At 42.4% G+C, this 20587-nt stretch overlaps 1 protein-coding gene across 5 annotated transcripts in view; it reads left to right on the top strand.

Moving 5' to 3' along the window:
• The window catches only part of MAML3 (mastermind like transcriptional coactivator 3), a 459812-nt gene that overhangs the window by 204754 nt on the left and 234471 nt on the right, over window positions 1-20587 (top strand). Inside the window, exon 1 of one of the 5 annotated variants that reach the window (XM_061384149.1) lies at window positions 1-4357. This exon is cut by the window's left edge and continues 60467 nt beyond it. The exons of the other annotated variants lie outside the window; for them this stretch is intronic. Coding sequence (XP_061240133.1) covers window positions 4355-4357 — 3 coding nt within the window. The 5' untranslated portion in view covers window positions 1-4354. The remainder of the gene's footprint in view (window positions 4358-20587) is intronic. 5 annotated transcript variants of the gene reach the window in all.

Here is a 20587-nt window from a genome sequence, read left to right on the forward strand (position 1 = left end):
TTTAGAAAACTCGTGATATCATTCAAACAAGTTTTCTTAACTACTCAGATTATTTCCCAGGAAATAAGCCTCTCCATGGTTTGCCCTGTCTTTGTTTGATTATGGATATAGAGGGAAATACTCTATGTGTTTGGATAATGGATATACAGGAAAATTGCAATCAGGGACAAGCAGCAGTTTGACTCTTGAGTTACATAGAGGGCTTGGCTGTAGTTGGCATTTTGGTGTGAAACATTTTAGAATATTCAGAGAGCAGGATGGGACCTGTGAGCTGAACAGAAAACAAAATGGTGCAGAGCCAGCTAGACTGCATAAGATAGTTCTCATGCAAAGTGAATCTCTTGCATCCATCCCCGTTCCATATGGTAATCTACCACAGACCCAGTTGCTGCCTGAATATCCTTGTGTTTAAGTTGCCCTCACCTCTAGCTAGTGGACTCACCTGTGGAGCTTCCCTATGGCTCCTGCCCTGCTCTCTGCTTTCTGGAAGCAGCAATACTTGTCATGGGTGGAGGGTCAGCTCAGTGTGAGCTCCCTGCTAAACACCCATCAGCACAGCAGAAATTCTTAGAAAAACTTTCCACGGAAACATAGAACTTGCTTTTCACCCCCACCCTCCCCTTTTAAAATGAAGTGGGTTTGTTTTTGTTTTTATAAAGTCAATTTTAAAACATAAAATAGCAATCCAGAGCACACATGCTAACAGTAATTAATTGTCATCACTGGGGCTTGTATATAAATCTCATGATGTAAGGAGTTTAGCTGTTTTCATGGGCATCACCTTCATCTCAGCAGACATTTGTTTCAGAGATCATAAATTTTATCCTTTGTATTCCAGGGAGATAAAATGTGAAAGTGAAGCAGCTTATCCAGGATAGCAAGTAGGACATCTGGACAGACGAGGGTGGGGTCTCCCAGGACTCCCAGGCATGGGAGTCCACTGACATTTGTTAACAACGTGGATCCCAGGTTGCTCCTTAGAACTACTGACTCAGAATTTTCAGGAAAGGGGCCCAGGAATCCTTCTTTTTACCAAGCACTACGAATGACTTGTGTGAGGCAGTTAGCAGTAACCCGATCCAGCAGAACGGACAACTCCTCTCTCATTTCAGCCTCCTGTCACCACCGCAAGGAAAGGAAAGTCTTTGAGAGGATGAGAAAGTTAACCCCCAGAATTCAGGTACACTGTGGGAATAGCAGCTACGTCTGCCCATCCCTGGAGTTTCCAAGAAAAGTACAGTTTTATGGATTTTTAAATGTCAACACTTCGTACCACTGCTTTTCAGAAAAGACCCTAGGGACGAATAGCCATGTCTGTAAGCATTCTCTGGGTGCTTGGAAAATAGGATGCTTTCAGAATTTGTGTTTTTTAAATGTAACATTTGACTGGGTAATAAATGCACAAAGTACAGAATTCAAAAGGTTAAAAACAGTATATGGTAGACGATAAATCTCTTTTCCACCCCCCTTTTCCCATTGCCCAGTTCCTTTTCTTAAAAGCAACCATCATTACCATTTTCTTATGTTTCCTTCTAGTGACAGACAACCCAAGCATATAGAAGTGTATGTGAGCGAATATTTATTTTTTAACCCAAATGGTATCCATGTTTAACATCTATGTCCTTGTGTCTAATTAAATTGATACTTTTTTTCTGGTATCACACTGATATTGTGTCATTGCTTTTGTGATGTGAAGTCGCTCAGTCGTGTCTGACTCTTTGCGACCCCATGGACTGTAGCCTACCAGGCTCCTCCATCCATGGGATTTTCCAGGCAAGAGTACTGGAGTGGGTTGCTATTGCCTTTTCCAGGGGGTCTCCCTGACCCAGGGATTGAACCCAAGTCTCCCGCATTGCAGGTAGACGCTTTACCATCTGAGCCACCAGGGCTTTTGTGATAGAGAACACTAAAATCCCCAGTGGCTTACCAATAACAAAAAGTTCATTTCTCTCTTGTGCAATAGTCCAGTGTGGGAATTCAGTGGACAGGCAACCAGCTCCTTCCATCTTGAAGTTTGTCCATGGGATTTAGAACCTACTGCTTCCAGCTGGTGGGGAAAAAAGAGAGCCTAGAAGATGGAGAATCTTGCTGGAGGTTTTTATGGGTTATCCCTAGAAATGGCGACATCATTTCTACCCACAATCTTTTGGCAAGAACTAAGTCAAATATCCCCATCTAGCTGCGAGGAGACCTGGGAAATGTAGTTCTTTACTGGGCAACCAATCATCGGTATCCGATTCAGACAGGCCAAGGGCTGCACACATCTTTGGTGGACAGCTGGTCATTCTTTCTGGCTATGCTTTTATCCCCAAATGTACATGGTTTTCTTGTAATTACAGGGAGTGGGGTTTTTGACCCTCAGCGTGTGGGAGTACAGTAGGGAAGTTGGTAAGAGATTTTCATACCACAGATGTGACCTGTGAGAGTTTGGGAACCACTGCTTTATCCAGGGGGCCAAAGGTCAAGTTCAGCTTTTGCCCCTGCTAGTAGATGAGCCCGGGTTCCAGAAATGCCCCCATGGCATCTGTCTGTGAACAGGGAAATCCATTGCCTACCTGAACACTCTATTGGACCTGCTCAAAGTAAATGGTTTTTGTCTTATCTAACCCAGACAGAGCCAAGAATAGAGGGATTCTGGAATTCCCAATGTGGCTATAAAACATTCTAGCAATATTCTAATTGTCCTTTCCAAGCTTTAATTTAGCGGTCCTTCCCCACCCCCTCCTCTCACGCTAGACTTGTTACACAGCGATTTTCCGACACCCTTTTTGCTTACAAAATTTTCTTTGTCCCTAGAGGGGAAAAAATGAACAAAAACACATCAGCAATATAAAGAACTTTTGTAAGTTAGGTGCTGGAAAGGGAGAAGTCCTGAAGCTGCTCAAACCTCACAGCCTGACCCCCGTCCCCTGTCCTGTTCATGGGATGAGATGGCGCCCTCCTGCAGGGCTCTGCCTGCGTCAGCCCCCAGAATAGAAACCTTGGGATGAAGCTGTGATGGAAGGAAAAAGCAGAATGAGGTGAGCGCCTTCTCTCCCCACCATGCATCCGGCATCTGTGAGCCGGGGGCCTCACGGGCGGACCTCGGCCATCCTGGGGAGGAGCGACGCCTCACGTCCCGCTGAGCCCTTCCGCCTGGGGTTTCTCTTCCTTGCTGGTTTGTGCGGACTCTGTGGTCACTGTTCTCCATGTCAGCACATTTGAAATTGCTGACTGTAAACACTGAAGGCAGCGTGCCTGCTCCCGAAGAAGCCACAAGGAAAACAGCTCTGGGCAACTCTGGATGTTCTCAGTGGGACCAGCTCCCAGCTGTGGTCCTTTATCGAGTCCAGGGCTCTGTGGTGTGGGTGGGATGGGGGAGAAAGAAGCGGGGGAAAGAAGGACATCGGCCTTTGGAGGTCTCTTCTTAAGGAAATAGATACTGGTTTTCTTCTGGTCCTTTCTTTGGGAGCTGCCATAGGAGAGGAATTCGGACGTCTGGAATGGGAGGGTTGCCAGGTAGCAACAGGAGAGGATAACGGCCGACCCCACGTGCAGATGGAAACTGGGAACCATGAGGATCATGAGGGAGTTCGCGGTGATCTTGGGAGGAAATGGTTACAAAACACAGTTGTAAACCAAGTAGCCTCCTCAGGTCTCTGGGGCTGGCCCAGAGGGGCACCCAGCGCCGCGATGGTGGGCGGTGTCCTTCCCACAGGGCGGGACTTGGCTGGACTCTGAGCCTGGCAGGCAGCGGGTCTCTGGGGCCCTGTGTGGGGACTTCCACAGACCCGGGTGTGTGTCCCTGTAGCCTGTCAAACCACAACCATTCTCAGAGGCTTGTGGATCAGACGCTTTCGTGGTCCAACCAGGAAGAGTGTGTGACCCAGCTCCAGAAAGTGTGTTAGTCTGAGTTCTTGTGCTTAAAACAGCCAGCTCCATCTTCTCTTCTTAGAACTAGAATGGGGAACCAGGAAGGAGGCTTTACCTAGAACCATTCATGACTCTGTGTTGAGAGCCTTCTATGTAAAAGTGATTGAGGTTGGGTTCTGGGGTGGACGAGTCAATGCTTCAGAGAAAAAGAACCAGGAGGATATATATATATATATATATATATATATATATATATATATATATATGTCTATGCTGTGTATGTTATTTGTTTCGGTGGCTAAGTCATCTCTGACTCCTTTGCTGCCCCCATGCACTGTAGCCCGCCAGGCTCGTCTGTCTGTGGGATTTCCCAGGCACCAGTACTGGAGTGGGCTATTTCCTCCTCCAGGGCATCTTCCCCACCCAGGGACTGAACCCGGCGTCTCCTGTGTCTCCTTCGTTGGCAGGTGGATTCTCTACCACTGAGCCACCTGGGAAGTCCATGGTATGTATATGATGATATATAGAGATATATTTATCTATATATCCAACAGGATATATATGCCAGAAGATGTGAATGTGTATATATGTGTGGTGTGTATATATATGTTAATAGGATATATATATTTCTCTTATATATGAGGCAGACATATATATGCATATTATATATATCATATATATCCTGTATTATCTCTTATATATTCTATATGTCTACAATATGTGTGTGTGAGTGTGTGTGTATATATATACATATATGGGGATGTGTATTTTATATAACATATATGTAAAATGTATATGTATACACATATTGTAGACAGAATATATATGGAGATATATAGGATATATGTGATATATATAATATGTATATATGAGTGTGTGTATATATGTCGAGAGAGAGATTTATTTTAAGAAGTTGGCTCATGTGATTGTGGGTACTGGCAAGCCCACAATCTGTAGAGCAGGCTGGCAGCCTGGAGATTCAGGTAAGAGTTGATGCTACAGTCTTGAGTCCTCAATCTGCAGGCTGGAAACCCAGACAGGGTTTCTGTGTTGCAGTCTAAAGGCAGAATTGCTTATTCAGAAACCTCCGTCTTTGCTTTCAAGGCCTTCCGGTGTTTGGATGAGACCCACTCACATTAAGAAGGGTAATCTGCTTTACTCAAAGTCTACTGATTTAAATGTTAATCACATCTAAAGAAATAACCTTCACAGCCACATATAGACTGGAGTTTAACCAAAGAACTGGGCACCGTGGCCTAGTCAAGTTGACACATAAAATTCAACATCACATGGGGAATTTCTACACTGAAAGTGGAGCATTTTATTCAGATGCCCATACATCAAATGATAGAAATTTCTTTAGAGTAAAACATGGTATGAGCCAGGCTGTCTCGGTGATATGCTTTCTGGTTTTCTTGTGACAGATTGTGCTTGGTATAATCTCTGATCTAATGGGCATTCATTGGAGATAGTTCCTTTTACCTTGATGTCAGAGGAGTAGCACATGGGCTAGTGCAGATCTCTGAAAAGAGCAGTGTTCATTTCCTGATCCTGCCTCTGTCTAAGAGCCTGCTTGGTCCCTTCAGTCGTGTCTGACTCTGTGCGACCCCATCGACTCTCCTGCCAGGCTCCTCTGTCCATGGGATTCTCCAGGCAAGAATACTGGAGTGGGTTTCTGTGCCTTCTTTCAGGGGATCTTCCCGACTCAGGGATCGAACTCGTGTCTCTTAGGTCTCCTGCGTTGGCAGGCTCGTTCTTTACCACTAGCACCACCTGGGAAGCCCCTATAATAAGAACCTGAGAGTAATTAATTTCTACACCACTTCTGTATTTTTAGAAGTGTGTCAATAAGGTGCAGAGGCTCCATCGCCAGAGGGGAGAGTTTGAACAGTGAGATGAAACTGCCCAGGTTCAGCTCCCAGCTCTGCCATGTTGATTAACCCACCTGAGCCTCAGTTTCCTCATAGGTACGAGGAGGACAATACCACTAGTTTCTACCTCATAGGGTTTTGAAGCGAAGTGAAATCGCTCAGTCCTGTCCGACTCTTTGCAACCCCATGGACTGTAGCCTACCAGGCTCCTCCCATCCATGGGATTTTTCTAGCCAAGAGTACTGGAGTGGGTTGCCAATTCCTCCTCCAGGGAATCTTCCCGACCCAGGGATCGAACCCAGGTCTCCCGCATTGTAGACAGACGCTTTACCGTCTGAGCCACCAGGGAAGTCTCCATAGGGTTTTAGGACAATTAAATGTATTAACATATGTAAGCATCTGCACATAGGTAATGCCACATAAATGTTTGCTGTTATGATTACTCCCTGGGAATATGAAGAGAGAAAGTATGAGTAGAGGATGGAGGTGGTTGAAGAAAAGGTTTTAGAAATAGATTATATATGAGAACTTTGCTCTGATTCTGTGCATGTTTGAGACTACTTTCCAGTGTTGTCCTTTAGGGAATTCTGTTCGTAATCCCGTTAGATGAATTGACACCAAGATGGAGACTCCTTGTATCCAATTCTGTGCTGTAGTTAATATTGTCATGGAGAACTTCCAGGGTATTAATAATGAGCTAATACACCTATGAATGTTAAATGTGTTGGAAGCAGTTTCCTGATGAGCAAATAGCAGATGTGGCAATAACCATGGTCTAATTGCCTGAGAGGCAATAAAATATAGCTTTTAGTGCTTTTCTAAGAAGATATTTGAAAGTTGAAGTATTTGCCACCAAAGGCCTTTCAGTTGTTCTTAGCGAGATGAAGTGTAGTGCAGAGTAGGGGGGCTTCAGAGTGTGTTTCCTTTCTATACATCTAATGTATCTCTGTAAATTGTAGAGTTTTCTACATAGGTTTTTGGTTTATATACTTCCATGTTTGACTTTTTGGTGTAGAGTGGTAGCTTTCATTGTCCTACAAATTCTAATGAAAAATAATACTAGTTACCTTTTGTTGTCAAGCACCATCGTGAAGGTTTTATATGTATCAGCATACATCGTCTTCACAATAATATAATGAAGTTACTATGATTATCACTGTTTTCCATTTGAAAAAACTGAGGACTTCCCAGGTCGTGCAGTGGTAAAGAATCTGCCTGCCAATGCAGGAGGTGCAGGAGAGGCAGGTTTGATTCCTGGTTTGGGAAGATCCCCTGGAGAAGGGCATGGCAACTCACTCCAGTATTCTTGCCTGGAGAATCTCACAGACAGAGAAGCCTGGTGGGCTACTGTCCATAAGGTTCCAAAGAGTCGGACATGACTGAAGCAACTTTGCACACACGAGGCTTAGGGGGTGAGCTTGCTCCAGGTTCATCAGAGGTAGCTGAATTCCAAGTGGCAAGAATAGGAAAGCCCAAACACTTAACCACAACCCTCTAATGTTCTTTAAGTTTCATCAACTTAAATCAGCCCTACCCCCTGCTAGGGGCTTGGAGGTATTTTACAAAGTGTGCTTTGAACTGCTCTTGTGTCTGGAATTCTTTTTATGAGACAGTACTGAGTCCGGTCTGGTATGTTGGGAAGTTGGTGTTTTCATGCCAGTATTGTCGGTGCGTTTCACTGAGCAGGGCTTAGCCTGGGTGCTTGACAGCTGCTCTGTGTGTGTAGGTTCTCCGCTGAGGACAAGTTTCATTTATGGAGGAGACCTGGAAACAGTGTTCACAAAACACTGAGACCTAGGACTTGAGTGTGGCCAGCTGCTGCTGCTGCTGCTGCTGCTAAGTCGCTTCAGTCGTGTCCGACTCTGTGCGACCCCATAGATGGCAGCCCACCAGGCTTCCCGGTCCCTGGGATTCTCCAGGCAAGAACACTGGAGTGGGTTGCCACTTCCTTCTCCAATGCATGAAAGTGAAAAGTGAAAGTGAAGTCGCTCAGTCATGTTTGACTCTTAGTGACCCTATGAACTGCAGCCTACCTGTCTCTTCTGTCCATGGATTTTCCAGGCAAGAGTACTGGAGTGGGGTGCCTTTGCCTTCTCCAAGTCTGGCCAGCGTTCGTGTCCAGTTAGCAAACAGCCCTTCACTGCCTTCTGAGAGCGAGAAGGAAAATGCCATTTAAATAGCGGTTTAGAGCTAGAAGAGGGGCAAAGAAGGAAAGAAATTTACCAGAGATGTTAACAAAATCTCCAGTGCAAATAAAAAATAAATGTGGTACAGCTCTTACATCTACTGTGTGTGTATTTTCAGAAAGAATGATTCTTTTTTGCAACAGAGATGCTGACATATCCATGACAAGTTTTACAGCAACCATTAGAGAGGTTGTGCCATGTGAAGAGTTCTTCCTCTAAATTTAGAATAAAACTTTGCGCCTTTTATTGTCAGGATGTGAGCTTAATTATAGCATGTTGCAAACTTTCCCTTTGTAAAGCACCTGTGTGTGTCTGTGCTCACACACGCGCACACATGTATGTCTCGAGAAGTTCAGGTGCTATTTTTGTTTTCCTTTTGAAGCATCAGTAGGAGTCAAGTATGATAGTTTAAGAAATATGCTATTTCTTGACCCTCAGTGAATTGATAAGCTCCCTGAGGGCAGGAAGCATGGTTTTTCCTCTGTTGTGGCTCTTACTATACTGCTTAATAATATTTGTTTACTTGAATAAAACCAAGAGTGTCAACTTAGGGTGTTTGGAAGGCTTTCAATTTGATTTTTACTTAAGTACTAATTTTTCTACTGGAAATAAATTTTTTCCAGCATGAAAACTTACATTAAAAAAATCTCTAATTATTTATCATATTATCCCCCACATTAGCAGTTATGTGTTTGGTTTAGTTATCTTTTGACTATTTAAGAATTACTTTCCCCACTGTGTGTTTAGCATCAAAATTTTTTTTACTGCATTGAGATTATTATTCACATTAACAGGCTCATTACCCAGACTAAAAAGTACTTGATTCTGGCCACCAGTCCTTCATATCAACCATGAAAATTTGCTCCAATGCACATTCCCTGAGTCTGAAAGAATCAGCCTTGATGGTTTACCTAGAAAAATAATAAATTCCACTTTGCCTTTAAAGACTTTAATATGAATCTGATGCATATATTATCTTTAGCTTCTGAACATAAGATTTTGCCTCACTTAGCACACTCTAAGTTTTCCCTATTGTGTATATTGAATGATGAATTCAAAAGACATCAAGATGAAACTAGCCCACATTTTGGGGGGTATAGTGTTCACAAGATTTTATTGGTATTTTCCATTCTGTTTCTACCATCATATCATTTGGGGAAACTTAGCATTTTCTCATTAGAAGATGTCTGGTGCTAAAATAGAATGTAGTTAATCAGGACAGAGGAGATGTGCGGTGCATACACTTAATAGGAAGCAATCCGCTGGCTCCTTATTATGGCTGTTAGTTCCCAGGCAACACCTTCCCCCTTTCTTCGTTTGTTTCATACAATGGCTTATTAAAAACCACTGCCTGATTAAACACTTTTGGTATGCAGTACCTGGGTAGGTAGAGGAACCTGTGCTGATGACCTAGAGAAATTAAAACATTTTAACGATTGAAATAAAACTTTGATTTAGTTTTGTTAAATGTAGGGGAAAAATCTGCCTAGGACAAACATTTATGAAATATCTATCTAGTATCAGGCTGTCTAAATGAAATCAAGTTGGTGAAGCTAAAGTTAAATGATAATTTGTTAACTTTTAAATAGCTCTATGCAGTTAAAACTTTGACTTTAAATTGTGTCTAAAAGAGTATTGTAGACAATGCTGTCTTGCGTATGTTTAGTTTTCATATTAAGTATAAATATTTGAGAATAAAAAAAGGAATTAACATCCAGCAATCAATCCATACTACTGGGTATGAAACTTTGGGGCTTAAGGATACATCTTTTTAAAAATGTTTCTTTACAAGGTTTTAGACAATAGTCACTTCAGTGTATTGCTGGAAGTTGTTTAAACCTCTGAATTAATTAGAAGTAAATAAAATAGATAATTTGCAGGAATAGAAAGAGTTCTTTGTTTTGGAATAGTTTAGTCTTTTTTTAAAAAAAAAAATCTGGAATCAGCCATTCTTCCCAGGAGCCTTTCTTCATTTTAGCAGAAAGTAGTTTTTGGAGGCCACAGACTGGGCCATAAGGACACTCATTGTTACAGGACTGTCTTGTTAGGCCTTTCAGTTGACAGAGCTAGGAAATGTGTATGTGTGTTTAAAGAAAAACTGTCATGGATTTAGACTGATATTTTAAATTCAAATTTAACATTAAATAATTTTTTACTTTAAAAATTATTTTGATAAATTCAGGATTTGATACGTAAGTATTAAAGATGCTTTCATTGAGGTATCATTGATATACATTATATTAATTTCAGATGTGCAACATAATATTCGATATTTGTATATGCTGTGAAATGATCTCCATGTTAAGTCTAGTTAACATCCATCACCATGCCTTACAGAATTTCTTTTTCTGGGGATGAGAGTATTTTAAGATTTACTCTCATAGCAACTTTCAGATATGCAGTTAAATATTATTAACTTTAGTCGCCATGCTGTGCCCTACAGGAAGAGTTACTTGCCTTGGAATAATTCAGTTTTAATTGAGAAACTAAAATTTAACTAGCAGAGAAGCAAAGCTCTCCTTAATTGCCCAAGAAAATAAGGAGGAAAAGGGGAAGCCTGTGAGAGTGAATGGAACTGCTCAGAGCTGACCTCAAATCAGAACTTCTTGGAAATCGCCTTTATCCTTGCCTAGGGCTTGAGGCGGAGAAGGCAATGGCAAGCCACTCCAGCACTCTTGCCTGGAAAATCCCACGGATGGAGGAGCCTGGTAGGCTGCAGTCCATGGGGTCGCTAAGAGTCGGACACGACTGAGCGACTTCACTTTCACTTTTCACTTTCGTGCATTGGAGAAGGAAATGGCAACCCACTCCAGTGTTCTTGCCTGGAGAATCTCACGGACAGCGGAGCCTGGTGGGCTTCCATCTATGGGGTTGCACAGAGTCGGACACGACTGACGCGACGCAGCAGCAGCAGAAGGGCTTGAGGAAAGGGAATCTTCCGTCTTTTAAACTTTTGCTTTTAGGTTGCAACCTATCCTTTAGTACCCTGTTGTGTTTCAAATTTTTGTAGTGAGTAATCAACAGATTGTAGATAATCAACAGAAGGGAGCTATTTAGCATATAAAACCTATTGCATTCTATTGCAAGAACACCTCCACTGAACATTTTCTAAACAAGTAAATTACATACGTTCAGTGTAGGTATTAAATACACCTTGATCCACATCCATGTTTAGTTCTGGTTCTTTCTATTTGCATTTTAGCCCAAATAATATGCTGCATGGGCTTCCCAGGTAGCACCAGTGGTAAAGAATCCACCTGCCAATGCAGGAGGTGCAAGAGACTCGTGTCGATTGCTGGGTTGGGAAGATCCCCTAGAGTAGGAAATGGCAACCCCTCCCAGTATTCTTGCCTGGAAACCTCCATGGACAGAGGAGCCTGGTGGGCTACAGTCCATGGGGTCACAAAGAGTCAGACACGACTGAGCGACAGAGCTCATATGCTGCGTAATTACTTGGACCCAGAGCTGGTCATTTCCTGGAATTCCAGGTTTGCTGCAGCGAGCTTATCTCCTTAAATAAACCCCAGACATCCTCCTGTGTCCCTCCTCCACCCCCACCTGCCACCCCAGGGCTCTAGTTCCGCTGACTTCCTTTTCTTCTTCCCTAAGGTTCAGTTTGTTTCTTTCCTACTTCTTTTCTCTATTTTCAAAGCAGGGACACTTTCCTTTCCCAGCCCCTGGCAGTTTCTGACCTCTCTAGAGCCCTCTCCAGGCCCCTTCAATTGTGGGTCCTCTTTATTCTTTTCCTGTCAATCATACCTGGCTTCTCCAATATCTTCTTTTACCTCCATAGGCTGTAAAGATTATAAACATTTTTTTCTCTAATAGAAGAAGCTTTCCCTTCTTTTGATGTTATATGATTGGAGGGGCACAATGCTATTCAAAACAATCCTCTATTTTAAGTGTTCTATTTTGGAAGAATTCTTTTAAATAAAAGTGAAACATTCTTTTTTATTTTTACCAGCACCCCATTTCACAGGTATCAGTAAGATAAGTTCTGATTTTACACTTTTGTTAAAAAAAACTATGTTTTATTGAGGAAAAAGATTAGAATACAAACACATTTATATAAACATTTTACATTGGCACAAACTTAATATCAGTTTTCTGAGCTATGATGGTTGTTATTCTAATACAGCAGAGCAAAAGAATGTTGCCCAAATTAACCTGTCAATTTGAAAATGCTTTGTCTCACTGTAACTTCACAGAAACCTGCTTTATTTAGCTTTGAGGAATAAACTAACCAAATCACAATTCAGTTTTCTAATGTAACTGCTCCAACATGGTTTCTATGTAGTTTACATATATAATGTATACTGTTTTTACATAGGAGAACCAGAAGTCTGAGTTTTTTTTTCTCATTAACAGTGGCAATATGTACAACAGGGGGCATACCTTGGTAAGAAAAAAAAAAAGAGTCATGAAACCGTACTTTCTTAAAGTTTGATTTAAGTCATCTTTCTGAGTGATTTAAGTAAGATACAACGTAAGACAGAGGGGACCCAGGGGCCTCATGTCATAATTATAAAGTGGTGTCTCTCAGATGAGATACCTGACTGCATTCTTGTGGTCAGTGTCGAGTCCAGATTGATCGCAGAGAACTGGCTTCAGTAATCGCACAGCGGTTCCAACATGTTTGTAGTGGGGCAGAGGAAAGGAAAGAGCAAACTGCAATGCTTTGTTTGTGCTCAGCAGCCCACCGTTAAGCGGGCATGGACTCCTGAGTCTCTTAGCTTGGCCATTAAAGAAGGTAATGAAATCCTCTGGGTTGTGTCCTCCTTGATGTTAAGCCTCTTTGGTATTAAAAGTTTCTAATGGGAAGTAAGAGAGGACTGAGTAATTCACTCAGTTGTATGTTCATACTGAACTATGAAGGCATATTAGATCAAAGGGCCCAGGGGCAGACCATGTGTCTATGTCTTGCCGCTAGTGAGGTTTAGCATGTATCTCACCCTACTCCAGTCCTCTTGCCTGGAAAATCCCATGGACGGAGGAGCCTGGTGGGCTGCAGTCCATGGGGTCGCTAAGAGTCGGACACGACTGAGCGACTTCCCTTTCACTTTTCACTTTCATGCATTGGAGAAGGCAATGGCAACCCACTCCAGTGTTCTTGCCTGGAGAATCCCAGGGACGGGGGAGCCTGGTGGGCTGCCGTCTATGGGGTCGCACAGAGTCGGACACGACTGAAGCGACTTAGCAGTAGCAGCAACTCTTTATACATGCACACATGCACACAACATGCTGACACTCATATGTACACAGATCACACATAAATGCACATGCCTTGTTAATGTCTGGTCATTATTACTGTTCCTTCTGCCTCCAGAATTCTTTGCAACCCTCAAAAAACAAACAAAAAAAAGACTGCAATACCACCACCAGAAACAATGGCAAATTAGGATTACTCTAGTTTCATGCACTAGAAGGAGGCTACAACCTGATACTTGAGGAGAAAACTTCTTAACAGACAGAATACAAGTTGAAAGTTTTATACCTAATTCATCAACCCACCTCTGTATATTGATGGCTTTGTTTCAGACTTACAGTGATAAATTCATGACTCCATGGATTATTTTGCAGAATCTACAATATGTAGGAAAACCAAAGTTTCGACACATATAGCAACTTAGACTAGAAAATCTTACACCCTGAAAAGAATTTTCAAAGATAGTATAAGTTATTACCAAATTCTGTAATGTGGGCAGCATGTGTTGCCAATAATGTACAGCTCAGTCTAGAAATAGAAAGCAAAATAAAAAAGCCAGCATGTCTTTATGAAAATGAAAGGAATATTATGTCATCATAATGGAACCCTACACCAAATCTACATAGTAGGGGTAGAGAACATTTTAATATATGATTGTAATTGAACTAACACAAATGTGACATTCAACTCATTCATCAGCATCCCTCATGATCTATATTTAACATAGATTATAGGACAATATCATTAATAACGAAGTCTGAGAATTGAGCCAACTCCTAAGCTATGTAAGTAAATCTTAATGAGCAGCAGTTCCCTGGTACTATATCTCTGTGCACTGGGACACAGCGGAAATGGAGACTGAGCTCTACTGTGCTCTTAAACTGAAAGGCGACATATGGCCGGCGTTGTGTTATACATGGGAGGAGACATAAGTAATGGCTTCCAAGTGAGGGAACTCAGGAAAAAAAAAAAAAATATATATATATATATATATATATCTTTAAGCCACCTTTATCAAGGAAAAAATAGCCTTTGTTGACTTGAATGAAATATTTTTGTTTTAATTTAGAGTTTTGTCTTTTTTGAAAACATTTATTAAAGTGTAATTGATCTACAATGTTGTGTTAATTTCTGCTGTACAGCAAAGGGATTCAGTTTACACACACACATATATATGTGAGAATGAGAGAGAGAGAGGCTGCCCAGGTGGTGCTAGTGCAAAGAACCTGCCTGCCAATGCAGCAGACATAAGAGACATGGGGGTGTAAGAGACACGGGTTTGATCCCTGGGTTGGGAAGATCCCCTAGAGAAGGGCATGGCAACCTACTCCAGTGTTCTTGCCTGGAGAAACCCATGAACAGAGAAGCCTAGCGGGCTACAGTCCATGGGGTCACACAGAGTCAGACACCACTGAAGCGACTTAGAACACACACATATATATACATATAGGTATATATACATTCTTTTTGAGTCTAACTTACCTTTATTGTGATAATCATTTCACAGTGTATACGTATGTCAAAATATTACATTGTACACTGTAAATATATACAATTTTACTTGTCAATTATACCTCAATAAAGTTGGAGAAAGAATCTCTTGGCCTTGGAAACCACACAAAGCCCTTGGGATCAGACTCTGAGGGATGTGAGAGTGTCCACACTGGCATAGGAGACAGGAAAAACGGGCAGTGCTGTGCGTGTGGCATCAAAGAGGTGCTTTTACCTAGCAGACAACCACAAGATCAGCATTTGTCTGTCTAGCCTCAGAATCCAGCAGGGATATCAAGTTGAAGTCTGTGTGTCTTAATCTGTCTGGCTCCTGAAATTTTGAAGTCTGGCAAAATTGCATGAAGGCAGGAAAGGTGTAATATAATTGATGGAGGCACTTCTCCTAAATTCATCAGCCAAATGCACATCTGTGTGCAGAAAAGCAAAGAAAAAAAGGGGCCAACGAAGCTATAGGAGTGGCCGACATAAAGTTGAGTTCTGTTATTGTTGCCTTTGAGGTTAAGTAATAAAAATGTCCCTTGACATAGCATTGTCTAGACTAGACTTTTGCTGTTAACCCTTAATTCGCTGTAAGTTGTCACTGACATGAATGCTGTCGGGGTTTGTGATAGCAGGTTCAATCTATGACTGAGATTAAGAGTAAAGTATTTAGTTCTAAGAAACAAGAGTGCAGTAATCATTACATTTCCAGGAAGGGCGATACTTGATGAAATTATGCAGATTTTAATTCAGTACTTAAAGAAAAGTATCTCTACAAAGCATTTTACTGAGTGTTTCTTTTTTTTTTAATTTACAATATTGTATTTTTAGAAATTATAGCTAATTAGAAATAAAAGTTGGAGGGTAGCATTTTAGCCTCTTTCCCTCTCATTCCCCTTGTTTAAAAACAAAAATAAAAATAAACAAATGGTTTCTGACTTATTTTTAGAAGACGCTGTGATACAGTTGTTTGACAGCTGGTAGGAACTTGACTTTCCCTTGTGTGTGTGTGTGCGTGCTGAGTTGCTTCAGTCACATCCAAGTCTTTGCAACCCCATGGACTATGTAGCCCGCCAGGCTCCTCTGTCCATGGGATTCTCCAGGCAAGAGTACTGGAGTGGGTTGCCATGTGCTGCTCCAGGCGATCTCCCCAACCCAGGGATCGAACCCATGATTGATCCCTAAAGTCTAGTCTAGCCTAGATCCCTACGTCTCATGCTTTGGCAGATGGCTGTTTATCACTAGCGCCACTTGAGAAGCCCCACTTTCGTGTAAGCCCCAACTTATTTTCATCAAATATTAGAACAGACTGCTGGCTCCTGACTAGCCTCTTGGCTTTTACGAACAAGATGAGTTTCTAATGTTTTGGGCTCTTGAAAAACTCAACTGAAACCATGATTTCAACAGAACTTCCTTTAGAGGGGTCACTTTTTAAGTTATTCAATCTTAGGCATACAGTATAGAGTGGCAATGGCACCCCACTCCAATACTTTTGCCTAGAAAGTCCCATGGACGGAGGAGCCTGGTAGGCTGCAGTCCATGGGGTCGCTAGAGTCAGATACGACTGAGCGACTTCCCTTTCACTTTTCACTTTCATGCATTGGAGAAGGAAATGGCAACCCACTCCAGTGTTCTTGCCTGGAGAATCCCAGGGACGGCGGAGCCTGGTGGGCTGCTGTCTATGGGGTCGCACAGAGTCAGACATGACTGAAGCGACTTAGCAGCAGCAGCAGCAGCATAGAGTGGGAAATAAAACTCCCTAAAGACCATTTATCCTCCTTTGATAAATTATAAAAAAATAAGCAAAACTTCATAGATAAATAAAGAGACAAGATACTTTCAAGTTCAGGGTATGTCTGTTCTTTGGATAGAGGAACAGGTCAGTGTTCTTCATTAGGTCAGTGGTAAAGCCCAATCTAAATCCTGAAACAGTTTCTTGAAGGAGACTTTTTGATAGGGAATGAGGTCCTAAGGACCCTTCTGGTATAGTCTTATCAGATCATATCTAAAACGTAAGGTTCAATAAAAGAACCTAAATGTTTATACAAAACAATTCATTGAATAAAACTGTGTTCCATAACTCAATACTTCATTACCACAAATGCTATATCTTCATTACTTAGCAAGGGTAAAATTTGATGTGCTATTACTTACCTGCAACACATTGCTTGTAAAGGATAGAAAAAAACTGAACACTGTGTTTTGTATATATCTGAATGTGTTTGAGCAGACTCTGGGAGATAGCGAAGGACAGGGAAGCTTGGCACACTGCTGTTCGTGGGGTTGCAAAGAGTCAGACATGACTTAGCGACTGAACAACAACATACATGTGTAATAAAACTGTTATATAAAAATAAAATAATATTTGGAAAGGCTATTCAAATGGCATTGTTGGAGGAGTTGGGGGACCAGGTAAAGAGGAGGCAGTGGGAGCAAATATATCTTGGAAGATCTCTAAATTACTCTTTTAAAACAACAAGGCAGCTGAAGCATTGAATGAGTGTTAGAAAAAGGAAGCACATGGTTTTTGCTAAGAAAGGAATGACCCCAATATTGCGTGCAGTGGATTTATGGTCTTACCAGAAAGGAAGGACGGGGAATGTTGGGGTGGGGTGGAGGGGTCTATTAACAAGATACTGCCAAAATCGCCTGTGCTTGATGAACAGAAAGCTTCCTGAGTATTGTTTGTGGAGTATATGTTTATTGCTTAAATCTATTTCATGTAGATTATTTATTTATAACTTTAAAGATAATTTAATATGTAAAACCTCCTCTGCAGAAATGTGGGTATTAATTTACAAGCATCATTTATTGCACTTATGGCTGATGGATTGTTATGAGTCAGAACCAATAAACTTGCAAGGATTCTTAGAATATCTGTCTGGAAAAAAAAAAGGAGTGTCTTCATGGTTGCCGTGTAACTGCGTCTGCCAGGAAAACTGAAGACTGCTGGGCCCATGTCTTGCTGAGCTGGGGGTGGGGGTGGTGAGCAGTAGGGAGAATGGTAAAATGGATGATGAATACCTGCTAATTGAGTGGATATTGGCAGCAGTTCATTGCCCAGGACAATGTCTGGCAAAGCGGAGAGCTTTGGCTAAACCTGGTTACACCCACATTTAAGTGCCTGTTTTATAGAATAAGCCAGGTGATGCTAAGGAAACGGGGTTTTGTTGAAACAAACCAGGCACAAGATTCAACAAGCAGAAAATTGCTATAGGCTTCAGGGTCTGTTTTCTCTCGGTAGATAAAGAATCTTGTCTCTGTGTTCCAACATGGTGTTAGGCCAAGGATGTTTAGAGAAACAAGAGCGGCAACTCACCAGTTTTCCCGGACACAGAGAGAACACGTCGAGTTGAGTTGGGTGTTTGCCCCAAGCCCTTTGGAAGATGAGGTCGTTCTCTCTGCATGCTCTGAAGTGAGGCGTGCGGAGAACCACGTGGTTCGTATTTGTCTTTGAGAAGAAATAGGAGCACTGAAGAGTCCCTGCCAACTCCCCCACCCCTTTCCAAGAGAATGATGGGCAAGCATGAAGGCAAGGGGCATCTGCCTTCTGATGAAGGGAGAGTGACATCAGGGCTGCCTGGAAGGCAGATTCACATTTGAATCTGTATTTCCAGTTGAGAGAGGAGGATTTCCATGTGCCTTTTCACATAGCCTTCCATTTCTTTTTTTTTTTTTTGGCTTGTTTTTCTCTCCATTTCTTCCCTTCCTTCTCCCTGCCCCCTCTACAAACACTCACACACACATACACACTCGCACTCACACACCAACATGTTCACAACACAGTCTCTCTCTTACCTTTTCTCTCTGGGTTCCCCCTTGCTGCTTTGCTAGATACTGCTTTTCAAACAAAACCCCAGGCTGACCAGGAGACAGAAGGGACTGTGGGTTAAGAGCTGCCTGTTACTGTAATCATTTATTAGACCTGAAGTTTGATTGGCCAAATTGGATTAAATGAATATTTAGCAGGCAGAAGCTGTCCTGCCTGGGAACATCAAAGCAGTGTGACAGACCCCATGACCCGCCCTGGTATCAGGCCTGACAGAGCAGCGGCCACTGATGGCTTTTACAAGCAGGACCCAGGCCTTAACCATCCTCGAAAAAGACCTTTTTGTGATTGTGTACCTGCGAAGACATACGTACGGGTAATAACCTAACTGGGAAGAGAATTTGAAAGAGGATAGGTACATGTACATTATAGCTGAATCTCTTTGCTATACACCTGAAAGAGACCAACACTGTTAATTAACTATGCTCCAATATAAAATAAGATTTTAAAAAATTCACATCTATAGGAAGGAAGGCGCTTCCAGTGTAAAATGTATTCTGTGTTGGATGTCTGTCTGTTTTGTCCCATAGCCACATACACCACCCCTCCTCAGGCCCCTGACTTTGCTCCTATTACGAAGATGTTTGGGGGCTGCTGCTGCTGCTGCTAAGTCGCTTCAGTTGTGTCCGACTCTGTGCGACCCCATAGATGGCAGCCCACCAGGCTCCGCCGTCCCCGGGATTCTCCAGGCAAGGACACTGGAGTGGGTTGCCATTTCCTTCTCCAATGCATGAAAGTGAAAAGTGAAAGTGAAGTTGCTCAGTCGTGTCCGACTCTTAGCGACCCCATGGACCACAGCCCACCAGGCTCCTCCCTCCATGGGATTTTCCAGGCAAGAGTGCTGGAGTGGGGTGCCATTGCCTTCTCCCATGTTTGGGGGCATTTTAGTTCATCTCTGGCAGTAAGCTACAGAATAAGGAACAGCAACACATTCGATTTATTTCAGAAGATAAAGAGGTTCACTCTAAGGATGCTTATGGGCCGGGCCTGAGTGGAAAAGTCAATGAGGAAATCTCCGGGCGCAAACCACGCCCTCTCAAGGGTCACGTGGTCCATCTGTCACCTGTCTTGTCTGTGTGTGTATGGCTTTCCTTTTATTCCTTCCCTTCCTTTCTCCCTGTTCCCTCTCTCCCTGTTCCATCTCTCCCTCTCTTCCTCCCTCCTTCCCTCCATCTCTCCCTCCTCCTTCCTTCCCCCTCCTTCCCTTCGTCCCTCCCTACCTCCCTCAACATCTCTTTCCTCAAACCACTCAACTTTGGCAACTCAACCTTTGCACATGGCTCACCCCTGCTCCTGGCCTCCTCTCTTAACTGCCATCCTTCTAGTTCTGGGGCCACCGCTAGCTGCATCTCTTTCTCTTGTGTTCCCCAACACGTTTCCCAGAGTTAGAAGCTGATGGAGGAATTTCATCTTTCAAGCCAGCCTGTGTCTACAGAGAGCAGGTTTTCCCTGGATCAGGGGCTCCTCCCTGGCTCCATCAGCTGTGACCGAAGGCAGATGGCCTCATGAACAAATCTTGTAGAGTTTGGTCAGTTCCCTTAAAATGCAGACACAGGAGATCGACACTGCTGGTGGACGAGTGTGAGCCTTGATTAGGTCTACATCACTATTTCTTTTCCAGTGGTTTTTCACCTATGCAAACCTACTTTAAAAGGACTTCAGATAACATTTTTCTAGAAATGAAGATTATTAGTTGACAGTACTTATTTGGAATTTGTGGTTTAGCCAATATTTCCTTGGCCTAGCAGAGACCTGCTTGGAAAATAGTGTCTATTAGTACTGAAATAAATGATGTGTGGGGGGAGGGGGGATTTGGAATGCTTCACAAGCTGTTCTGTTGATCCCCTCAAGCACTTTAGAAGCAACTGGTTTATGTGTAAATAATCAATATGCTAATTACAAATAAAGCCTTAACTACTAATTAAAGCCTTAACTGACACCCATCACTGTTAACTAAGCAACACTTTGTTACCCTTAGTTAGCTTGAGGTGTTGCACAATCCTGAGATCAATGAAACTCCTTTAAAACATTTTATAATTTATTCTTCCCCCACAATGACATTTCTCCATTTTCTGTGGTTCAGCATCTGTAGATTTATCAACAATGGATCATGGGGTCCTGTGACACTTACTGAAAAAAATCCACACAGAAG

Source organism: Bos javanicus, chromosome 17 (genome assembly GCF_032452875.1).
Source record: "Bos javanicus breed banteng chromosome 17, ARS-OSU_banteng_1.0, whole genome shotgun sequence".
In the NCBI taxonomy this organism is placed as follows: domain Eukaryota; kingdom Metazoa; phylum Chordata; class Mammalia; order Artiodactyla; family Bovidae; genus Bos; species Bos javanicus.